A 26073-nucleotide genomic window follows, 5' to 3' on the forward strand; every position below is an offset into this window, starting at 1 on the left:
ATCCCCCACTGCTTTTTTCAGTGTGCTCCACTAATAGTTAGTCTGTCTTATTTTTCTTTTCAACCCTTAAGACAAGCTCACCAAATGGATGAACGGTTTGGATATAACACATACCTCATTATCCGACCCATTGAGCTTGCTGATATCAATATAGCAGCTATATAGCTGGTGTGAGGTACACTCACCAACTCACTTCCCCGCCGTATGCGAACTTTCGCGTAACGTTTTTATTTTTCACAGATGCCCGCTCTCCTATTAAGTGTTTTTTATTTTACGTAAAAGATATTTCAATATTCTTAGATATGATGTTACGTAATATCACATATCGTAGTGCAATTTTATTACTCATTTTATGAAATTTTGAATATTAATTTATAAAAAATATAGACCACATTTTTTCTTTTTTCTTTTTAATGAGCACCACAACATAAGAAAGAATATCACAAATAAAGTGAAAATCTAAATATACATTCAATACATGAGGTATACAAATGGTTGTCCAAAAAGGTTTATACAAACCAAGGATTCAAATATACAAATTCATAAAAATATACTAAAGTAATTGCGAAAGAAATATTAAAACATAATAAATTTAAGTCACAAGATCAGACCACTCTCCTTGTGCTTCCTGTGAGTACCAATATACATATCCTACACCAATTGAATATGTTTTGATAGCATCAATGGCTATTCAGTGAGGTATATCCCTAAGATTTTCAAGGCATTACAATGGTTAAAAATAAAATTTAAATAAACTCATAAAAGTACAATATTCAATGTATAATATACAAATAAAATAAAAGAATGTACAATTTACACTTCATAAGTAAAATATAAGAGGATATCATCTACGAATCACAAGAAGTCACGATCCACATTTTACATATACAATTTAAGAAACTATAATATCTAAATTACTCTTTACAACTCACAAGTTCAATACCAATTATACATCTAAACCACAATTCAAAGTATAACATAAGGAAACACATTCCATATCTCACAAATGACTACAACATTCATTTGTCAATTTAGTCTTTATTAATGCATGATGCATGAAATACAATCAGCCTAGGGATGCACATTCAACTGAACAAATGAATGGACCTTTTAAACAGTTGGCACATTCATGTAAGAGAATGTGTTTTTCAAATAGTCAGACTCATTCAAAATGCAATAAGAGTTATTCAAATACTACACTGATCTCTCAAATAGTAAACCAAACACCCATTAATGCTCACGTGTCATGTATGCATGATCAAACCATTATTTATTAGTCCAATTTAAAATCAGTACATCATACAAGCTCAAATGTCACCGTGAGAGTCATCACCCAATATAGACCGACAGCTCAGGCATCGTGTCCCATATCATCATCCCGATCTCATGAGACATTAATGCATAGAGTTAAGATACACTCAAAAAATTATAAGTAGTGGTTGTAATACAATATATTCATGATATTCCATTTGCACAAACCTCTGTAATTAGTGACCACTCATGATTCAACAAGTAGACATTATCATCACAATTTCGCGTATATTTTCAATAAAAAAGTATCCTCTCAATAAGCCACATTGGCACCAAGTCCATCCAAGAACACCATCAAAAAAAGTATCCTCCCAACAAGCCACAAGCCGTAAGGGCATAATAACCCACTAAATGGTAAGTATATGACCAAATAATATTTAATCCATTCACAAAGCGACCACTTTTTAGAGGAATCTCCGATGTACATACCTATCAACATATAACATTAGATTTCCAATACAACTCATTAGCACAAATAAGTGAAAAACTAAACCACAATCAATTCAACCTTCAAACTATAAATAAACATAACTTCCATTAACTTATAACTGTATCAACAAGATGCAAATAAGATATTTTACTTAATTAGAGTAGATAAATAATTTTCCAATGTAAAGCATATCAATTCTACAATGTATATATACAATAATTCAAGTCACATCCTAAAACATATACAAAGTTACAAGCTCAAAAGACAAATAAAAGTAAACTAATATTCTAACTATTATAATGGAGGAAAGTTTGAAGGGTGAATCCTCACCTTTACGTTGAATTCCTCTCAACTATGGTTTTGAAGGTGTGAACTTGCTTTAAATCAAATCCAACCCTACTCAATGACTGAGTCCAACTTGGAAGTAACTCGGTAGAAGGTTTTGAGTTTATTTATTTATTTATTTATTTAAGATTTGAATATCTAATTGCAGCAGTTAGATCAACACCTAACCCAAAATGAGATCTAACTTGCTAACGCACTTAATGAAACAAATTGAGCTGGCACCTATAAGGAGTTGATAATATGTTAGACTTGACTTGATTTGTATAAACCCAGTTGCACACCGAATAACTGAAGATGTTACTATTTAAATAATGACAAGACGATCTGGAAAATCTCACCAGCTAGCACATCAATGAATGATAATCCCACTAAACTCAAGGACATGAACTAAGCCGACCCTGTAGTGAAATGGAGCAAATCGAACTAACTTGATTTCGATCTCGAACTCATAGCGTCAACTCAGAACAACCCTCTAGGGAAAACTCGAACTCATTTACTCCCCAAAATCTCCAAGTGTTGTTGAATAGGAAAAGGATCCAGGCCTGTTTAGAATCAAACTTACTTCAGGTGAAACTCACTGAATTAATGCAGCAACTCAGAAAAACAAAGAAAATGATTTGGTTCAGCCAAAGAACCCCCTGGCTCACTGGATCTCAAGTTAATCTAACTTGTTCTTCTCAAGTGGCTGAACAAGATTCAGACTAACACGATTGAACTCACCTCCAAAATTTCTCGAAAGACTTAACAGAACCGACACTAAGCGACACTAACTTAGTCAACTCGCCTGTAGGCCCGACTGCAACGCAATAAATGATTCTACCTTCGATTGTTCTACTTTCTCTTTCTTTTTCTTCATTTCTTTCTTTTTAATTTCGGCATGTTTGGAAAACTACCTGACTCATCAGAACAACTTGGTAGGTTGTTGAGTTGACTCGATTCGACTCAACAGCACTTGATTAAACGCATAATGATTTTCACCATTATCTTTCAAGGCCGATCTAGACTGTGATTTGGAATCTGTCCACAGAAACAACTCCGGTTTAGTCTCTGTTAAATGATTCTATATTCTAAGGCCCACCGAACGACTAACTTGGATCTTAAATATGAGCTTTATCAAAACCAAATGATAATTGTGATCGGAGAAGATGAGTTGACATTTAATGGTGGATCTGCTTGATATCTTCCTTCTTCAATCCGTTAGTTTTGGACAACCGTAATCAACCTTAGGAAGCTTCATGGCATAACAAATCGAAGCTCGGTGAAGTTTTAGTTGGTGGGTCCGCTGTTTCTTCAATCCAGACAATTTTCCTAAGCTATCGCAGGTAGCCAAGAAAGAGATGAAATCGGACACTGTTTTTGACAACCTATCATTGTCTTGATTAAATCTGAATGGTTTGGATGAATTACATGATTTCTATTTTAACATCCAAGAAGAGAGAATAAATCTTAACTTCCTATTTATATGTGGCATCAGTTTTTTACGAAAACCTTAATCCATCTTATGTGTATCGAATGGTGGAGATTTTCTCTTTGGAATGACTGGGATTTAATGAGGCAACCCTCACTTGGATTGCCACTATGGCAGTTAAACAGTTTCTGTTATTGGAAAAACTCGCGCAGTAGGATGTTTTCGAGCCCAATTTCGCCACACACACATGCTCCAATGTATGATAGCCTAAGGGCTATGGTCAAATTTTCCTATCGTACATTTTGGATGGTTTGGATCATTGTAGTGGGCCATTATGGTGGGCCACATCCAACCCAAATGGAAATTGTCTGTTCAAACACTTGCAAGCGGAAAAACTGAAAGAAAGAAAAAAAATTTCTTGCACAACAGGTGCACGACTACTGATGTACACATAGTAACGAAAGTGGGGTCCACCATGATATCATGCGAGATTCGCACTGACCATCCTGCTCTATTGCTCCTAAAGGGACATCAGTCTAATATTCAAGCAGATCTGATGCTTATGTGGGCCATACTAAGTGAATATTGTCTTATTTGCGGATTTTGATCAATCCAACGGTCAAATTGATCCCAATCCGAACATTGATTGTTAGTTACACCCGATGACTAAAAGTATTGGGTGTTACACTGTAGTTCAATAATTTTAAAAACTGAGATAATTGGCTAAGAAGTGTAAGTAATTTTATTGATAATTTACAATAATAACTTACAATCAGTTGTTATGAACAATAATCCATTCATCAACTGACTGAGTGATTACATAACTGTTTCATATTGCTTCATTTATAAACAATATGAAACAATTATGTAATCACTCACCCACCTTTCTTGGTTATTGCTGGTTATGTAACTACTCCATTACATTCTCACTTACGGGTGATTATGTAACCTATCTACCATATTCTTAGTTATGGGTGATTATTGGAATGGTTAGACTACTAAATGATTATGGCCTTTCATATTACATCACATGTACATCGTAGTTATTATTGATTGGCTTCAGCCATGTGACGCGTTTCCCGTGAACATGGCTAATCAACCATCGTTGATCGCTATTGACTGTAATAACCGTTATATACGTTGTCAGCCAAAATTCAACCATTGGTCATTAGTTGGCCATCAACCGTTTTAATGGCCAATTTATCATTTTGACGGCTACATAGATTTTTATTAAGATATTGTTGCCACATAGTGTTTTTTGAGCCGTTTGATGTGATAAAGTCAGATTAGGCATCAACAATGCCTCCACGTCTATTTGCATCCAGAGAATGTGAAGAGACGATATATTTTATAGGAAATCATGTTAAGGATTCTACATGAAAACTCTACACGATTGCTTGACTTGCGGTTCTTGAGTCGTGGAGCTCACTAATGGAGGAACCGAAGGCACAAGAGATTGCCCCAAGTTAGTTGCCACCCCCCACGGCCCCAAAACGACGGACCCAATAATTATACTAATAACAGGGTCAAATATTGATAATAAAGTCAGCCATCTCAACCATTTAACCTTCTGTTGATATGAAGTGGCAAATTTTGGCCATTTTAGGTTTGCAAACCATATTGTTTTATGGTTGAACTAAAAGTCACATATATACATATATATATATATATATATATATATATATATATATATATATATATATATATATATATATATATATATATATATATATATATATATATATATCCCATTAGACATGCCAAAATGATGTTTGGCTCAAAATTTGATTGTTGATGTGCGGGTGTGTTAGAGCTAGTTGTGACTCAATTTAAATCAACGCCTTTGACCCCAAGCGCCGAGATACATCGAGAGACAAACCTTGCAGATTAGTCATCTATTCGGGCACCCTTAGGGCATCTTTGATTTTCCAAATAGCATGTAAATGCAATGGGAAATAGTAATTATTACTACTTCACGTGTTTGAAAAATGCACTTGCATTTTTGTCTCTAAAATCGAGTAAAAAAGACTGGTCTAAATTTCTAGGCCCCACCATGATATATATGATATATCTGAGCCGTCCATCAGTTTTAGCGTAACATTTTAAGGCATGAGCCAACACATGAGCTTGATCCAACACTCAGGTGGCCCACTCTAAAGGAAATAGTTGCACTGATATGTTTTTAACGGTAGATATTTGATTCCCTAAATCTTATGGTGTGGCCCACTTTAGCTTTGTATCAACCTCATTTTTTTGGTCAAAACCTAAATTCAACTTGCATAATAGATGGACGGTGTGGATAAGACACAAACATCATGGTGGGCCCCACATATATTTCACGGTCTCCTCCGGTTTAGAGGTCAAAAAAGTAAGTGTCAAATCAAGCATTGATAACAATGTTGTTGTAATTACCCAGTGAAATAACTATTACTCACTTGCAATGTATTTACCAGATGCTTGGAAAATCAAACACGCCTAATGAAAATTAGGTGATTTGCAAAAAAGAGAATTCGTACTTCTAATGGGTTCTTTTTGCCTTTCAACTGAAAAAGACTTCAATATTCACATGATTTAAACCATAGTTCAGCAATAAAACAACAAAGAAAGAAAAGATAATTGGCCTAAAGCTAAAAATAATTTTATTAATGATATATAATAATCATACTTACAATTAGCTACTAAGAACGGTAATCCGTTTGTCTCTTGGTGGAGACTAAACTTCATAGCAAGATAGTCATTCCGCAGAAGATGATGGTCATCTCCATAAAAAGATGGTGATTCGTCTGGCATATGATGGCAACCCAACTTTGAAGCATGCCGACTCCACGTAGCAGCGCAACATCATAACGACTTAACAACATGGCAACGTAGTAGCACAGAATTTGATGTGGCAACATAGAAGCATAGCCATGTAAATTTTGGTATAGCGTCATAATCACATAGCTGTATAAGCCACTAAGCAGTCATGACCTCTCATATTTCACCATGCATATATGATGATTATTGTCAATCAGCTTCAGTTGCATTACACGTCCCATACCACGGCTAATGGACTATTGTAGGGCATTATATAATCGGGCATTATAGGTGTTATCGGCCGAAAATCAACGTTATAGGCATTGTCAGCCATTGTGACCATTGGTCATTGGTCATTTTAACAATTAATTTTATCATTTTAACTGCCATAAATATTTTCATTAAGATATTGCTGTCATATAGTATTCATTGGTGAGGCTACACCGGTGAAACCAATGTAATGTTCTTAACTCACGATGTGTGTGTGACTCATTGGATGGGTGGATGGTTCCAATTTCAGGCCCATGAGATCTTGGTGGTATGGTCCACCTTTTTTACGGTGTGGATGTTCCACTGTGCAGACACAAGTGGAAAATGAAACGTTTCATGTGATCATCTATCCTTGCACATAAATCTATTACCAATTCATGCCAACATGTGATACACTTTGGATATCCGATCCGCACGGAAGATTAGCCACACCACGATGATCATCGTTTGTTATGAAAAGAGTTCTCATCCACTCATTAGGTGGGCCATACCACTTCATGTCCATGAATTTTGATAGTGTCCCATTTGATGAGCTGATCAGCCTGACTTTCACACTAGATGATCATCATGGTGTGGCCCACCTTTCTTCACTCCAATAAATGAGCGTATGTGAAATTCACGTACAACTGCAATATTCGGATAGTGGGAGGCCTTTCATGGAGAAGAGACCCAAAGCCCATCTCGAGCATTGATAGTTCATGTGTATGGTGATCCAAACTTTCATTAAGTGGGCCTCACCTAACGATCAAAACCGAATATAACCATTATTTTTCATTTTCTATGTCTATTTGTATTCCACCTGTTGAAGGGCTAGGATCGCCTGAACGAAAGCTATCACTGTATGTTCTGAACAGTGTGTTTCATCGGCTATTTACTGGCCCATAGCACGCAACTGGTATAAAAGCACTTTGCTGGGGTTAAAATAAATAAATAATCCCATGTAAATATTTCTCAAGATTAAACGGCAAGATTAAAGGTGTTGGAGGGAATAAATGAATATTTTAAAATTCATATTTTTTTAAATATCTTAGCATTGCATTTTACCTGTGGGGCCCACCTTGATTTATGTGTTATATATCAACAGTCTGTCCGTTTTCAAGCTCATTTTAGGTTAGGAGCCTAAAAATGAAATATATTCAAATATTACGTGGACCATACCATAGTAGTTGTGATCTACCTTTAAAAGCTTCTTGTGGGCTACAATAGTTTTGGATCAAATTTATATTTATGAAATTTTTTAATGGCCAGCGTTCAATCACCATGTGGAAATTTGGATCTGCTTCATTTTTGGGATCATGGCTGCTTCAGTTTTTAGATCATGCCCTAAAATGAGATGGAAAAACCCATGGATGGAATGTATATACGATACATACATCAAGGTGGGACCACGTCAACGTCTGACCGAACACAGCAACACCAGGCCTGACCGAATCCGCTCCCATCCCAAAGGTCCATCACAGCGAAGAGGCCAGTCGCATGTGGTGGGACCCACCATGTGTTTTTAAAATCCAACCCGATCACTAGTTGCATCACCTAATTTTAGACATGGGTTTGAAAAAAAAAAAAAACCTCATCCGTTAATTTAGTTAGACCATACAGTTGGAAATAGAGTACACGGTTGCCCACCCTAAAAAAGGACTCGGTTTGGCTAGTGGTCAGTGCTAAGTGGGCCCCACCATGATTTATGTTTTTATCCACACCGTCCATCCATTTTTATACATCAAGTTAATCATTTATACAGTAAATGAGGAAGATCAAAATCTCAGGCGACCACACTATGGGAAAACAGTAGTGATTGAACTTCTACGGTTAAAAACCTCCTATGGCCCACTGTAATGTTTATTTGACATCCAACCTGTAGATTAGGTCATAAAAGACTGGATGAAGGCAAAAAACAAATATCAGCATGATCCAAAACTTTCGTAGCCTCAAGAAGGTTTTAATGGTGAGAGTTCAATCCACAGTGTGGCCCACTTAACATTTTAATCTATCTCATTTTTGGTTTCATATCATCAAATTATATAAAAATATGAATGGACGGCATGGATGAGACAAATATATCATGTTGGGTGCACATAGCACCGACCACTAGCCATTGGCTAGTTGCAGGGGGAGTAGCCAATCCTTTTCCCCTTTAAAAAAATTTAAAAAATTTAAAAAAATTTAAAAAAAAAAAAAAAAAAACCACCAGCCTTATTCTGGATTAGATCACGCAAAACATTACAAGTTAGGTCCAACATAGCTTCTGTTTTTTAGTAGTGTAGTTCCCTCCTCACAGGGCCTCAGGGTCTGCATAAATCTGGTGCTGTCATGTTCTGTGTATAAATCCACTCCATCAATCTTGTGGGAATCATTATTTGAACCGAACATGCATTAAATCAACCTGATTAAAATAATTCCAGTGGGACACACCAATCGAAACAATGTAAACTTGCTCACAAAACATTTAACTTCACACGTGTGGCTAGCTTAAGCGTTGAATGAGGCTGATTTTTGTATCTTCAGTTGGTTCATCTCGGAGAGTTACACCTCATTAAGGGTTTTGATGAAAGATATACACCATGTTCAGCTCACCCAACCAACAGCTGGTAACCTAACCCCTTTGTTCTCCTTGGTGTGGCCCACTTGAGTTGCCATCTCGCTGATTTTTATTCCAAGGAACTAGAACTGTGGATAAGACCTGATGAATGGAGTGGATTTTAAATGTACAACTGATGGGCCCCATAGCTTGTAGAGTATTCAGTAGCCAATGGAAGCACCTACTATTTCTAGAAGCCAGTGGTGTCATTCGCTCAGTCAACATAAATGGAGGCTGTTTGGCACCCATAAATCCAGGATTTTGGGGAAGAATTGAAATTCAAAAAATTTTAAATTACAGTAATTTTTGCAATTTTCAATTTTAGGGTGGTTCGAAATTCAGATTTTTACCCTTTTTTCAGTTCCAGTGGCGGCCCTTAGCTTGCATGGTAAAGGATTTTGGGATCATCTCCAATTGTCATTACTACCATCTCCTCTTCCTTTAAAATATTCCAATTCATTCATTGATGATCATGGAATGCGACAAAAATCAAACCTATGTAATTATTATCTAGGTCACACCATGGAAAAAATTAACCACCACCCAAAAGAAACAAAATTTTATTTCATTTATGAAATCAATGTGCCCACTTTTGTCGGCCACAAAAAGCTTTGAATTAACTTATTTTTTAGCCAAGGCTATCTTACAATGGGCAGAATGCAATGGACGTCATACACTGCACACATATATCATTTTTAAATTATTTGAAAGCAATTAATCCATCACATTATCATATCAATATATTATAAAATAATATCAGAAATCCCAAAGTCAAAATCCAAGCTCCCAAACACCATCTGAAATCCAGAATTTTGAAAATCGATGCTGCCAAACAGAACTAAATCAAGGATAACAAATTCAAGATTTCAATCCCATGGGCTATCTTGGGCGTGCATGTCAGGCCCAATCAACTTTTGGGCCCATCTAGAGCTCAGTCCATTTTCGTTCGACTGAGCTCGGCCTAGCTTGGCCCCTACATTCTACAATTATGTTATTTCAATCATCGGTTAGGCAACATATGCATCTTGTATATCGACCATGCGTTTTGATTCTTCACCATGTCTATTTCTTCCTGAATGTGCAGTCACCTGGTCAATGGATGGATTAGGAACATTACCCCTAGTGCAGGTAAGATCCACCCCTTCATGATCTAACAAATAATCTTGTCGGCCCCATGGGGCCCCCATCATGGGGTGGGACATCCTTCACATCTCCATTATCAGGTGACCTAGCCATCATCAGAAGGAAATTGACAATCATATCTACCTACACTGAATAGGTACAAGTGGGATGGTTAGGATAATCTGATGGGGGATATGGTCCATCCACCATGGGACCCACCATATGAACAATTGGATCACCAAAGGTGGGTTCGTTGTGCTGATTCAAGGAAAAAATCCCTCAAAGTAGTGGTAGAGAGAGAGAGAGAGAGAGAGAGACCTTTTATTAGAGAGAGAGAGAGAGAGAGAGAGAGAGAGACCTTTTATTAGACACTATAGTCAAGTAGACAACATTTTTATTTTCTAGTGATGAATAGACCGCTCGCTGGAGAAACTAACCTATCAACATTGAATCAAATTGAAACGCCGGAGACATGGGACTGATCAAAACGGCCTCTCTTAGAAAACACTCAAGTTCAGGACTTGAAGCAGAACTTACCTGGTTCAGTATAGTTCATCTCCAACTGGTCCACCTTTTCGATTCTGAAACCCCTCGTCCGGATTTCATCTGGCAAAGAGGTGTCTTTGTAATTGACAGGCTCAATGATCCACCCCTTATTTTGAACTGAACCACCAACTTTCACCTGTAAAAAGAAAATTGCAGGATGGACAACAATCCAATGATTTAGTCGATATTTTTAAAGTTAGGGCTGATCTTATGGCTTGAAGGACGATGATAAGAAAAAAAAAAGCTTTAAATGACCAAGCCTTATTAGTGGGATGTCAGAATATGGTTCAACTGGCAATCTGAAATGGGATGACTACTCAATGTGGAATACATGCACAAGAATGTGCTGTGGATCGAAAATTAGACTGGACCAGAAATCAGGAGAGCGACACGTTCATGAAGAAATTGACGTCTAGAAAAATTGACCAATGTTCTGCAAACAACGTACATGTGTGGCTGCATTGATGGCCGGACTACCCTGATTTTAGATCATGGTGCATATATTGAGGGGCCCCACTAGATGAATGTCTTGCAAGTAAGCTTTTACTCTTCAGTAAATCTTATTCCTCCATTTCCTCTGTGTGTGTGTGTGTATATATTCCAGAACTTTTATATTCACATTTTCTTAGATGAAAAAGAAAGAAAAACTTTAGGCCCTGTTTGGTTGCCACTTAAAAAATGATTTCATCTCATTCTAGTTAACAATATAAATTATGGGTTACCAAGATTATTGTTAATCCTTACCAAAATCTCTAATACATTAAGACTGTTAAGAAAAATGAGACGAACCCATTTTTAAGTGTCAACCAAACAGAGCCATAGCACTTACAATCCGATGCCATTTTATAATCAGAAATGATTTTTGGAGTGTTAGTCATGATGAATACCTCCGATGCTTCAGCCGCATTGATTACAAGCGCGCCATCCAATGCGAGATCCTCGAGAAACACATTTTGGCCCTTGATGACCATGGTAGACCTCTGGGAGATAGAGCAGCCACCACTTACTTTTTTCCTCACGTCTGTGAACGTCAATCCCCATTTTGGCTTCCACGCGATACGAGGCCACACTTCCACTTCTTGTCCATTGAACACCTGGAGCACTGGATCGGCCACGTTGACCCCAGACTGGTAAAGAAACATGGAGAATGAGTTAGACATTCTAAGCTTCTCTTGAAAGCAAATGGAGAAGCGGCGGATTAAAGTGGGAAGATAGAACATTCCAGTCCCCGTATAGTTTAGGGCCTGTTTGGATGTTGGGCGGCACCGAAACTGGATAGGATATCCCTAACCATTTCATTTCCTCTGGGAGACGGAAACAGGGATATCAATGGAACGGATCTGGGCCAAGCATAATCAATAATTTTGAATAGGGCCAGTTTCAAAATCCAGGCTGAAACCAACCCCAGGTTCTGCCTGTTGACAGTTTTATGAAATGGAGCCTATAAGAAAAGTCAGCCTTTCAAGGCATTTCGGCTTCCAACAAGGACAAAGTTTTAAATCAGTGTATTGGGTATCATATCGTTCACCACGGACACGGCCCTGTATTGCCCTGCATCACCCCTGTATTGAGCTGTTTCGAGCTGATATGGACCAAATACAGCTGTATCATTCATGGGCAATATCGGTATGTATCGGGCAATATCTACTGGTTTTGGACGATACTTTAAATCTTGATCAGGAATGCTTTGTTTGAAACAACATGCCCACCTTCTCAGGACTTCATTTCTTTTTTGGATACGAAACCCAAAGGAGTCAGGAGTCAGGATTGAGTCTCCATTGCAGAACCTTAAGAGCTTTACTAAATCATTTCTTCATAAACAGGATTTGGTAAAGAAGTCTCCCATATCATCCATATGCGGAAGCAAAGGACCTCGTTAAATATTTATAATTCATACTACAGGGTTGGTGCATTTTTGTAGCACCGTCAAATTGAATTGCAAATACAATTATACTGAAGTGGAAAGCAACCAATCGCAAGTGTCATAGTATGCATATTGAGAGCCCGGGCTCCAAATTGCAGTTAATTTACTTTCAAGCTGGACTTGAAAAGAAGTGTGGGTGCAATTCAGGGGCTATTTCCTAATTCTGAATGCGAGGAAACAATGTTATTTTCTATCATTCTTCTTCATTAAAATAAGTATTCAAAATCCAAGCGGAGCATGGCTATTAATGATTTTTTTTAAAACGAAATGCTTAAAGACATCTAAGAAAGATAAATACGTCAAAACATGCCTTATATTCCTGTTTCAATGGTGGGATCCAAACAATACAGGTTCAGATTGGGGATAAACTAGGGGAAGGCAAGGGAAAGCAAATTGTGACTCAAGCAGATTGTGAACTGACTTTAGCACTTGAGGAAGGAAACCATTTGCACTTGTTTGTTTTGCTAAAGAAAAGTTTAGGATAATTTCCCTTTACATTTTCCATTGTTTGGATCGCAATCCCACAAAGGGAAACCTCTTTTCCCTCTAAATTTACCATCTAAACATCACAACGGAAGAAAAGTTTGACTTATTCGAGAAACGGTTTTACACCATTGTTGAGGTGGCAAAGACAAAGGCAAACAGTTTGTTCCGGCATCCTCCACTTCCCAAGTAAGTGCAAATGTCATGTCGACATGAACTGAATGAGTCCCCCAGTTTACCCTCAATCCAAATATGCATTAGATTTGGAAGGAAAATGACATATCCAAGGAAATATGTGGAAATAGAAATCTGTGGAAAAGAATCCAACTAATCCGGTTTGTCTTGGCACACATGATCTCCCTGCAAATGTGGAAAGGTTATTGTTCAAAAGTGAGAGTTCTCTCAGAAAACGTGGAATCTCCATTTCCTAGTTTTTTTTTTTTTTTTTTTCTAAGGAAATGGATATGCCCTTTTCCGAGGAAAACCGTGGAAATTGAAATTGACTTCCAAAGCTGACATTGTTTTCACAAACGGTGCAGAACATCACATCTAAGGAAAACAATTCCATTTCTAGGGTAGAAAAAAGGATTCCACCAACACAAACAGTAGAAGAAAGCACAAGAAAACTAGGCATTAGAGAGCTTTTCAATTCATATCAGATGTGAGCAGCTGAAGCCATGTAATAATTCAGATGAAGATGGTTGAATACTTCCTCTCTTAAAACAAACTAGAGACAAGAAGACATGAAAAATGTATCGTTAAAAGAGCTTGGGCACCACACTGCATTAGAAAATCTTGAGTGTAGAAGACGTGATAGCTTGACTGAATGATATCTTAAAGTAAAGAACATCACCTTTTTATAAGTGTTACAGGCAATTTTTACAAGAGAACTGATTACCTACAGCCTGTTGTGACTACAACATCTGTTTTTCAAGCCTTTCGGATTTTTTTTATTTCCAATTTGTCCTTCAACATGTCATATATTTCAACAGGAAAATGCTTGTAGAACTGCATTATAGGTGACGATAACCTACACGTAGTTGTAGGTTATTATACCTCTTTCTACAAATAAGAGACATGCAACTAAACAACAAGAGTAATATAATGAAAAATGATTAACAAAGGCATAGGACGATGTTGATTTCACAATCCAAAAATCCTTTACTATTTATTAGGGATTTATTTTACCCTAAAACTTTAGTTGAACGAATATCCTCTACTTCGAGACTACAAAAAAGCATCATATAAGACTTTCATTCCATACTTTCTAATAAGACTAAAAGAAATACCTTTCTAAGAATGAGGCTGTTTGCCCTGTAGATAGCCATTTCTCCAGAAGTTGCGCTATGGTATGGATTCCCCTTTGGTACCTGCAATTGAATGAAAGCAAATGGTTGGACCCATGATGGCCATTGAACTGACTACACAAACCTTAAGCTGAATGAGAAAAGAGAAATAAAAAGTTTCGAGATTAATTAGTTGGAGACAATGTTGTCAAAATCGTTATCTTATCGCAAATCGTAAAAGGGTTTGAATTGTATCGAATCACAAATCGTTTATGAAAAAATATAAGTAAATTAGAAAAGATTAAAAAATCATTAACCATCCATTTCCCATCATCATGTACCAAAGAAGCAATACATATCATGATATTATCAATTAAGACAATGTATATAGTATGCACATCTTTTTCCTTTGTTTTGTTTTTTTTTTTGTTGTCTTTCAAAAAATTTACCTTAAAAAACATACTAGTCCATTAATTTTTATTTTTTTTCTTTTGTACCTTTCTTGAGTGCATAATCATGTTAGAAAAAATGGATGGGTCCTTACTCTTGCTCCGGTGGTAGACTCTCAAGAGTTTCAACACCTGGTCAAGGGTTCGAGTACCCATAGGTGGTGAAATCCCACTAGCGTGTGTGTGTGTTGGGGGGGGGGGGGGGGGGCGCGGGGGGGTGTGCATGTGTTAAAAATAAAATTAAAAATTAAAAATAAATGTTAGAAAAGATGGCATTTGAGTCCATCATGACTAGTATCTTGACTTCTTTGTTTTGGGTATTTGATTGTCAAAATCCCCAAATCCTCTCAAAAAGAAAAAAGAAAAGAAAAAAAAGGATATATTTAATAGGGGAGTGCTTTTTTCATGTTTTATGAGTAAAAGGTTACAAAGAAAGAAGAAAATTTTGATTTTTTAAGTAATTTTCGGGCCCATTTATGCAATCTACGATTATCGTATGATTCATACGATTCAATATGATTATTTAGTATTTACAATTTGGGTGTATGATTCAAATTGTACACCCATACAATACAATAAGAATCGTATCGTGAATCATACGATTCTGATAACACTGGTTGGAGAGGGGATGCCGAACAGAACATTTTATCAAATGGACAGAAAGGATACAAAGAACCAGGAATCATCAACAATCCATCAAGATAGCGGACATACAGATCTATTACAAAGAAAAGATCACGACTTTGGCTAGCGAATAGGTGATCACACTAGCTTCCCTAGGAACTTGAAAAAAGCAACATCTAAACTAGCTACTAAATCCACACTTATGTAGCACTCTGAGAAATTTTGAACTTTGACAATAGACCTATTCCATTCATGTCTTGAAACTAATTGAAACTTGTAAATTTTAAAGGAGAAATATGTACCTTAGCAGCATCTTCAGGGTTGTTCTTCACAGGGGCATATGCAAGCCAAGTATCCATCACCTAAGGGAGAAAATTTGTGTGCAAGAAAAATTGCAAATTAACTTTAGGCTATGCTTGGAAGTTCTTATTTCCCAACACCAACATGCAACTGGTGCCAAATTGCAACTGAAATATGTTCGGGACTCTACATACATCACTTGCAATTTGGGATGGAAAACGTGGGAAAATGGAAGCACGCTGAATGTTGGTTCCATTTGCCACTCTGACCCAAACGGCAACCCTATAAGACATCAAAGTTATCATTTCAGTTGATAAGAGAGAGAAGGGATTAGTGCAAATGACAGAAGACAATATTGAGCAGATTTTTCTTACTGTAAATCCAACTCTAGCCGATGGAGGCAGTGTTTTTGGATAATCTTGCATCATACATTCCAATCGGGTTGAGGACTTAAAGGATGTCTTTGTAGAATCTTTGTACCTGCAGCGAGGGAGAGGGGGGGGAACACACTAGTCAGTACAATGTCAATAATGATCAAAGTTGACATAGCTCCTATTGCCATCCTGCTTGAATTAATGCGTTTGGGCAATCTATGTTGATCTAATATTCAAGAGTGCGTTTGGAAGCTCCTAGTGCACAATCCTGTAATTATAGGCTAGGACTAAAAATTGCCAAAAATATATACTTGTGGCAGAAAAAAGCAACTTAATCCCATACCTGCAAAGCCTGAAATGCAAATCACACGTTACAGGTACGGCAGTCACACCCAACGCCATTTGGTGATACATATGTGAACTTAGATGCACAAAGGGCCTGTTTGGATTTGGGCAAAGTTGTGGCACGACTAGCAATCCATGGCATGCTGTCAACGCTAGCTGGTCATGGATATGTTGTCGCTGACTAGTTGATCATCTCTTGTTTGTCAAACATCCTAGATCATGGACAGAATAGATTGTGGTACACGCGGGGAAATTTGCACATCTAACACATGCAAATTGACACGTGCCAGTTTTTTTAAAATTTTTGGAAAGATAACTAAATTTTATTGAAAAGCCAAAACGACAAAAAGCTATGCAGCAAAACATCCTATTCAAAGAAATATGATCACAAAATTTCATACATAATGCCCTTCCCAACACTTCAATCTTCTCCCTCTTAAACACATCCCCTATTGACCCACTTTTGTGTTGAAAACATTGGCTATTTCTTTCCCTCCATAAGCCCCGAAGGACAGCCAAGCAAACCATCCGCCAAACCACTCTCTCAACCTTTCCTACACCTTCGGCATGCCAAGCCGGAAGGTAGTCTTCAATGGACCTAGAGAAAACCAACTCCATTTTAAAGAAACCAAGGAAACCCTCCCAGGCCTTCCAAGCAAAGGGGAAATGAATGAACAATGGTTAATTGATTCTTCGTTCCCCATACACATAACGCATATTATAGGAAGCACCATTGACCACTTTTGCAAACTATCAACGGTGGGAACCTTTTCGTCACCACAAGCCTCACAAATGTCGCCACTCTAGGAGGGGCCACATAGGGCTACACCTTGGTCGTGAGAACTTTCTAGTCATCCCTAGGACACTTTTGAATCATGATGTAGAAGCATTGAAAACCTTCCTAACCCGTCATTTTTTTCGCGCCAAATCCTTTTCCCTTGAGACTAGAAGACAGCCTTGAAGCGATTCTTGGAAGCCTCGCTGACTCCTCCACTTCCTTGTCCCGCAAATTCCTCCAACATAGAGGCATCCAAATAACCACCCCACACAATAAGAGAAACATCTCACAAACAAAATATTACCCTCTAGGGACAAGCTAACTAGATTGGGGAATTCTGACCTAAGCGAGCTTTCTTAGATCCACACATCCTCCCAACAACGGATCCTCTCCCTATTACCAAGTGAAAAAGTACCAAGACATAGAGGCATCCAATAACCACCCTAACAATAAGAAAAGCATGTCACAAATAAAATATTAGCCCCTAGGGGCAAGCTAGTAGTTCCCTCGGCGCGTCTAACGTAACCCAATCTTTACTACCGACTCCCTACACTGAATCCAACACCAGCTAGTCAAATACCTGGAGCTTAGTTTCCTGGAGGGTGACGATTTGAGCCTTCAATTTGAAACATACATCCTTCACTTCCTACACTTCTCCCCGCAACCCAGCTCTCTAACATTCCAACTGAGGATCTTCATTGGGACACCAACCTCCGCTTTTTGCCCTTCTTGTTGTTGCATGAGTAGACCCCAACCTCGTAATTAATCAAACATTCAAGTCTTGCTAGCTCTCTACGCCCTTCAAGGGTTCGAAGAGCCTTCTTCTGAAGCTTGGCTAATTTCTTCCAAGCAGCACTTTCTTCCATAAGCTTGAATAGTGCATAGCAGTCCTCGCCGCATCCCCAAACGCCACCCCAATCATCATTCCAACGTGTCCCTTCATGTCTTTAATCCACTTCATGCCCCTAGCTATTGAAATATGTTCACCTTTCTCCCCTTCCAGGAGCCTTGTACTTGAAGATTGATGGTGGCACATATGCAAGTGGGATGCTTGAACTTGGACAGTTGCACACGTGGCACATTGAAAAATGTCACACATGTGCAAGGATAAATATAAACCTCATATGCACCAAGACTGTAAAGTGTCATTGACAAGAATTTCCACCTCTCTACTAAAGACATCAATCCATGGTCTAACGGTCATATATCCATATGACTACTTGTTCAAAAGTGCATTGGCTCTCATGCATAAGGAGTTGACAAACTATGGTTGCCCAAATCCAAAAGCCCAAAGGAGTGAGAAGCGGCAACAAATTCAAAAGTGGGCACAAGGAAGCATCTGTTTCAAATTGTTATCAAGTATAAACAACTACAATGCAAGAGTGGTTGCGGGATCACAAGCACGAACTAGTTGGCACCTAGGCAAAAGGTTCTTGCAACTAAGCATCAAAACTCTACCTAAACTCATAGTTTATAACCATTTCGGCAATTGCTCTCTTTTCTTTTCTTTTCTTTTTTTCTTTTTTTTTTTTTTCCATATGTTAACATGATATCATCGTTTGAACTATGAGTATGAAAAGATATACTATGACAAAATATTTGCCAACAGTAAGCATGATTAAGAAATTAGATTATAAAATAGGAGCATGCCTCAGTACACTTCATGACCATATTTATGATCGAAAGGGAAATGAATCTAATGCATAATGACCAAACCATATAGATAGGAGGCCATACTTAGGATTAACAAACTCTGTAATGGCACCATGTGTTTTTGTGAGCTCTTTGATGTATGAGTCGAGTTCCAAAATCAACTGCGCAAAAAAATGTAAACATTACAAGTAAGTTCCACCTGTTTCAAGGTCACAATTTTTTATTTATTATTATTTTTTTTTCAGAAACAATGGTTTCAAGGTAGGGATGTCAATGGGACAGGTTCGGGCCTGCAAAATCAGAATTTTGAATAGGCCCGGCCCGAAACAGTTCAAAATCCGGGCCAAGGCAACCCCAGGCCCGGCCCATTGCCAGCCCTATTTCAAGGTCACGATGAATATTATGTAAAAGAAAAGTGAAACATGAAAATACTTATTGAAGGGTCTCCTTAAGGAAATATCATTATATGAGGTCGAAGACCAAGGCCTATGGCTATGATAAAGGCTATCCTCCCTCACAAAGACAATGTCATTGTTAAAATAAGCAGAGTCACTGTTAATATGGTTTTCAATACTTTGGAAGCAGATAACTTGTTAGTTAAGATTTAAGAATGAATTCATCATTACCATAGCCTTCTCCCAGAAATTTGAGGTCGGGTTTGTGAATCGTGTTTCGCAAAGTTGAAACCAAGAATTCTCCCAATTGAACCAAATTTTCACTCTTACTTACTTTTTCATTTCAAAGGAAGCACGAACCAGTTTAGAAACTTACCTGGTTTATATTTCCAGGGTAAGGAGAATAGCCAGTTTCACAATTCACATCTCCATCAGGATGTCCAGTTGCTCTAAGTAGAGGATCAAGCTGGTTGTACTCTACATTAATCACCATCGTCCTCCCTGAAGCCAACATTTGTATGCAGTAATATGAAAAAGGTACAAACCAAATTGCTTAAATGGCACGTGAGAAAGAAGCAACTGACTGTTTTAAAGCCTCTCTGTTTTCGAATGAAACAACTCTCATGTATTATACATGTAATCTGGGACTGGTAGCAAGAATCCTATGAGATAAGAAGCAATTCATGTTGCCAGACTTGTAAACAAGATGACTGGCTACAATGATACAACTCAGGGCATCAGATACCTAAAAGCAATCTCTTTAAAGCCTAGTCTATATGCAATTGGAAGTAACAAAAATTGCACATGCTTCAGTTCATGCTACTTAGTTGCCTGTATTAACAAGAAATCGCTGAAACTCATTATCATCTATGCCTAACCCGAACTAATTGGGGCCAGCTAAAAATTACTAAAATTGGTCAATATAAAATATAAGAAAATATCTCTAGTCTGGACTATAGTGTATCAAGATTCGCATCAGCAACGGATGGATCCCCTGAACAACCCTAGAAGTGCTCAAGAACCCATGGAATAATAATCTTAGCAAATCAAGTCCCTTTGCAGATAACTAGGCATAGTGTCACTTGATAGATCTAAAAAGGTTCAACCTTCAAAGTTTTTATCAATCTTCCAGACCATAATATCGTTGACCATTTGATCTTCCACTAAGAATGTTTAGCCTTATTTAATAAATGCTGACAAGCATGCTATATTTTCAACCATTGACTAGTCTGTAGAGGCATAGAGGAGTAAAATAGAACTGACTAGAAAACAGAACCAAAGTCCATCAATAATTATTTTCCCTAAATCTAACAGGGTTTACATTATCAGAAAGTTGACACAGATAGCAAAGTATTAAAATGACGAAAGCAATGAATTTATATGATCGGTGTTCTAAGATGGACATCCTCCACTGTCAAAGGACAATGCTTCAAAATCTTCCAGGTTGGACGATCCCAGCCTCCGGTCTTTGGTCTTTTAGACCAAAATGCGAATGTTCTGCTGCATATTTTGTTCTCTTAAGAGTCCATTTTCCAGCCAAATACAGGAAGTTAGAATTATCCCAAAAGGGAGATTTTTGGGGGGCACATCACATCAAGGGTCTGGAATCTGGATTATCGAACTACGGGTGGCACTTGGACTAAAAGGCATGAGGACAGCACACATCCTTAAACCAAGGATCTATCTTCAAAGAAAGAAGAATGTTGCTAGACCACTTACCATCTGAATGTGTAAGCTTGGTTATTCCCCCAATAGCTTCTTTTGCTTTGCGAGGAACAGCAAGAGAATTTACATGGTAGCTTTTGGCGGAGCTAACACCCAGTGAAGCGGGAATTGCCTAAACCCACAAAGAAAAAAAAATGAGAGAGAAGCAAATAACTTTATCAGAATTTTGACATCAAAAGCAACGACAGCCTCCACCAATATGAATAAAAAGACACACAATGTGTACATTATTAGACCTTAAAGAGTAATCCGTTAGTATCTTGGAAAAATAAGACCCATCTCACACCTGCATCGTGCCTGAGAGGAGCATGAAAAATGTAAAAAATCAAGACATCAAAAGCATGTTTGAAACCAACATTCATATCTAAGAGAGAAAATTCAAGGAAATGATTACTGCAAATCATACAGCAAGAGATCACCAGAATGTCATGACTGGTAGCCATAACATCTTACGAAGAAATTGAACTAAGAAATTGATTGCATTTAACATACTGAAGTACAAAAGCATACCATGAGTTTAGGAGGCCACTAGAATAGAGTAGTGAGTGCACATCTCCATGGCCATGAGGTTTGGTCTATTCAATACATAAGTAAATATGAGAAAGAAAGAAAAAGATAGATATATATATATATATATATATATATATATATATATATATATATATATATATATATATATATATATATATATCACCCACATTTAGAGGCCTTGCTACAAAGCCAAAACCAAAACCCAGAAAGACAACAATATAAGAGCTAGACCTGAATTTTATATTTGTTTTGAGGTTCAATTGCAAGCCTAGCATCATTATCATCTAAGCATGCTACCTTTTCCTGAAATGGGTGTTAGCAAACAAAGTCAATTGCATCAACCATCAATTACAATTTCAAGATGAAATTCATAGATTGGAAATCATATTTGTCATATCAATACCTGCTTAAGAAGTTTCACTTGTGTTGGCTTCATTCCAAAATATGAATTCGACTCTAGAAGCTCTAAAGTACGTGCATGTGTGTCATCAGATGTCATTATCACCAAAGGAATCTGTGCCTCACATGGGCCTACAAATTGAAGGGAAGCATCATCAATTGACAAAGGTGGAGCAAAGAAATGCTTCTATATTTATTTGACAATGAAGATGCCTCTCAAAGTGAATGGCTCACAATAAGCATCCTTCATAGAGATGCTGATGAATGGCATAAATTCGCACATTCCCACAGGTAAACAACTTCTTCCAGTATAAACTACAGACAAATCAATTTTATTAACCAACCTTGTACTAATTTACAGCTGGCATCTTGTAGAGCTAGAATGGCCTCTATATAGTGTTGTAAGAAACCTGTTCCAGTAGTTGTTTCTTTAGGAAGAGCCAACTGCAACACACAACAAGCACAGTTACAGATGTCACAATTGCTCTAATCCATAAGCCTTGTGCATGTTCACATTTTTTGATGTTTTATGCATGTACGCATTCATGCACATGGGTAGGTGTGCAATTAATCAATTGGACTCATAAAAAAGACGGTTCAAAAAAAAGAAAAGGAAAAAACTCCAATGCCTGAAAATGTGACCCATATAAGAATCAGGCAGGTAAATACACATCTATGCTGTTAGGTTCTACCTTAATTCCATTGTACCCAAGACGTTCACCAAGCCCACCTGCAACAAGAACAAATGCAGCATTCCGTGCTTCTCTAATGCCAGCCTCTTCAAACTTAATGAAGTTATCATCACCGAAGGTCAGAACCTCTCCTGATGGGACCTGCAAGATAAATATTTCTGCATCACAAAATCCAAGTTCATGCATCATTGCCTCCCAAAATAAACATGAATATGTTAAGATTTAAGCATGCCTTTACCTGAATTTGAATATTGGGTATTACATATATCCATGAAAAGTAGCAAATGATTGTATTCAACTGCTGTGACATGGTTCATGAGCAAAGGGAGAAGATGGATGAGTGTTTTAGTTTGGACTTTGTACCTGACTTTACAGGAGGAGAGGACCAATCAAGCGGTCAAAGGCTTGGCCACCAGACTGGACCCAGTTTCAGGTCAAGTTTTCAGTACTACTCAGACCTTAAAAACCCCAGGGGAAAAAAAAAAAAATTTCTCAATGAAACGCGTTGAGTTCTTACCCATACAAAGAGCAATTTACTCATGTTCTCAGTGAAAATTCAGGCAGAAAAAACAAACAACATTCTCAATTCTACACTTTTGTTTCTTTTTTCTTTCTAACTTTTTAAGAGGTGGAACAGTTTGAGCTGAAGTCACTGTCTTTACCAACACAAATCCCATGAACTTGGTGAAATACATGAATTGCAGTCTCCTTTTTTTTTTCTTCTTTTTCTTTTTTTTTCTTTTTCTTTTTTTTTTTTTTTTTTGGTTTGGGGGGGGGGAGTCAATGACCACAGTATCTGATGGATGCATGTGATGTAGGTCTGTGTGTATGTGTCTAATGTTGCTGGCACTTGCATGCATGTTGTGAAAATAGAAGGTCATTTTTTTTTTTTGTTTCCATCACATGGCTGCATAATCATCAACAGAAAACCGATGATCCCCAAATAGCAGTTCTATTATCTCCAAAGCATTGTAGGAAAATTTAGTGCAGTGCAAAAATGGTGCACCCTACATTCAGATGAAATCATTGTACAACAACACATAATCACGAGTATAACCACAGCATTTGGTATTGTCTGGTGGAATTAATATATATTCAGATGCAGGAAGAAAGCTTCAGAGTAACAAAGTGAAATTGAAGAAAAAAAAAAATCTGGCAGAAATGTACAATAAACACAGATTTCAAAACAAAAATAATGGATTCACTTACTGAAGGAGTAAAGCCGTCGAATGGATTTTTCCCTGCTTTTGAATCTGCTAATAGATTCCTAGCATTTCGAATATATAATGCCAAACCACCTGGATAGCTTGAATTAAGCCGAGTTACCTAGAGAAAAGAGCTACTAGACATCAACAAGCAGATATGTGAAGAGTATTAACAATCTTGCTGACAGGTACAAAGCTATGGAGGTTTCCGGAAACCCATCAACATCAGTTTGGCCATCTACCAGAACTTTGTGGTCAGCAAGGCTTCCAAAGATAAATTTCAATAATAATAATAACTGTTTGGGTGAGGAAAATGGGAAGTTAAAAGTTGAAACTGATGTTAAACTTTTGCTGCTTGGACTTGGAAATCGACAGAGACCATATAATTTTCCCAAGATACAGCAGCTGAGTTGTAAAAATATACTGAGAAAGCATGGAATACAAGGTTCTTGTACTCATAAGAACCAAAATAATAAATAAATAAAAACTGCCATGAAAATGAACCTGATCAAAGAAATTTTTCTTTTCTTCGTCATCAACACCTTGTTCAGGCCAATGTGCAAAAAGATGACCTTGTCCCTCCGCCAACAACATTTTTGCAAGCTCAATCTGGCAATCAACAATCAAGATAATGAAGGCAATGAGAATGATATCAAAGTAGAACTTTTGAGAATGGTGCCTGAATCTTTTGATGTAATTATGATTTCCACATCAGTGGATATTGCATGAATAAATGAGTAGTAACGATGAGCTTTCTGTGACACGAATCATGTGTACAATGAATGAGTTTTTTTGAAAAACGAAAAGCATATTTCTGAATAAGAAGAAAACATTGAAGAATAGAAGAATAGATCAAAGATGAACAAGTTATAAGATATATTACACATTAAATGTGTTTCCAGAGTAGTACATTTGACGCCATAAGTTGATAACTTATCAAACAAAGAGTTTGGTTGATATCGAACATGAGAAAGCGGACCAACAAGAGAAACAACAGGTTTTGCTTGATTTCATGATATCTCCACCAAAGAGGATCCCCATTATGACATCCATCCAAGCGCACTAAAAAGGTCTCCCTCAACCATAAGCATGGTCACTTCCCCAATTAATTTTACCCCATTCCAAAATACTAGAACATCTAATCACATTCATATTCCCAATCCACTTGGCAAAGGAGAAGATTGAGTAGCTATCTGCATATAAAACAATCCACCAAACTTTGAGATGAATCCGGCCTTCAGACCGTTCGCAAACCGATGGCAATTCAATTCGATTCCATGTGGCAACCAAACGCGCTCTAATTCAATTCCCTATCTCGCAGCATCGATCCAAACCAAAAGAACTTCCGTTACCCAAACGCATAGCAGTTTGAATTCGAAACCGATCTGAACATTCAAGAAATTCAGAGAGAGAGAGAGAGAGATTGAATGATTTTACCTGTTCAGACGAAAGAATCCCGAGATTCTTTTGGAGATTGGGGGCGGAAGCGGCCCAGCTACCGTCGGAAGATCCGCCATTGATGCTCAGATTGGAAAGCTTCTCAACCGTTGATCCGGCGGACGCCATCCTAGAATTCAATTTCGGAAAGGAAAAGACAGGGAAAGGAGAAAAAATCAAGTTGGAGAGAGTTTCAGATGAGAGTAGATCTGAGAAGTGAAAGGAATAGAATTCGAATAGTCGGATCTAAACTGGAAAAGGTGCGACGAACTGAGAGATTGGTCCAGTTGCATCGGACGCGGGAGAGGAGGGAAGGAATCAGGGAAGCGGATTTCCTCGCAGGAAGATCCTGCGCTGGAAACCAAAGTGGGGGCAACGCGATGTTTGTGAGAAATCTATCCGCTTATCCGTTTTTTTTTAAAGCTCATTTTAGGATTGAGACAATGATTGAATAGTATCCTAGACTAAGTCGGCCGCACAAATGGGAAAGGTTATTTAGGGAAATTTCAACCGTTAAAACCTCCCTAGCTCGCCAGTGATGTTTACAGGCCATCCATACCGTTCATAATGTCATTCCTACTAGGATGAACTGAAAAAACAAATATTACCCAGATTCAAAACTTATTTGGCCCCACGAATATTTCAACTGGGTACGTTCAATCCTCAT

At 37.6% G+C, this 26073-nt stretch overlaps 1 protein-coding gene across 1 annotated transcript; it reads right to left on the reverse strand.

Annotated features, from left to right (window-relative positions):
* Window positions 1–10599: 10599 nt before the first annotated feature.
* On the reverse strand, window positions 10600–25816 carry LOC131226735 (UDP-sugar pyrophosphorylase-like). The gene is made up of 17 exons (XM_058222419.1): window positions 25407–25816; window positions 24474–24578; window positions 23974–24090; window positions 22765–22905; window positions 22417–22516; window positions 22077–22204; window positions 21905–21976; window positions 21653–21717; window positions 21379–21439; window positions 21137–21254; window positions 19794–19918; window positions 19107–19183; window positions 16247–16352; window positions 15875–15934; window positions 14503–14583; window positions 11694–11933; window positions 10600–10942 (listed from the first exon to the last, which is right to left on the reverse strand). The coding sequence occupies exons 1-17, from the start codon at window positions 25533–25535 to the stop codon at window positions 10775–10777; spliced, it is 1893 nt and encodes a 630-aa protein (XP_058078402.1). The 5' UTR covers window positions 25536–25816; the 3' UTR covers window positions 10600–10774.
* Window positions 25817–26073: the final 257 nt, after the last annotated feature.

The sequence above is a fragment of the Magnolia sinica genome, chromosome 15 (assembly GCF_029962835.1).
Source record: "Magnolia sinica isolate HGM2019 chromosome 15, MsV1, whole genome shotgun sequence".
NCBI lineage: Eukaryota > Viridiplantae > Streptophyta > Magnoliopsida > Magnoliales > Magnoliaceae > Magnolia > Magnolia sinica.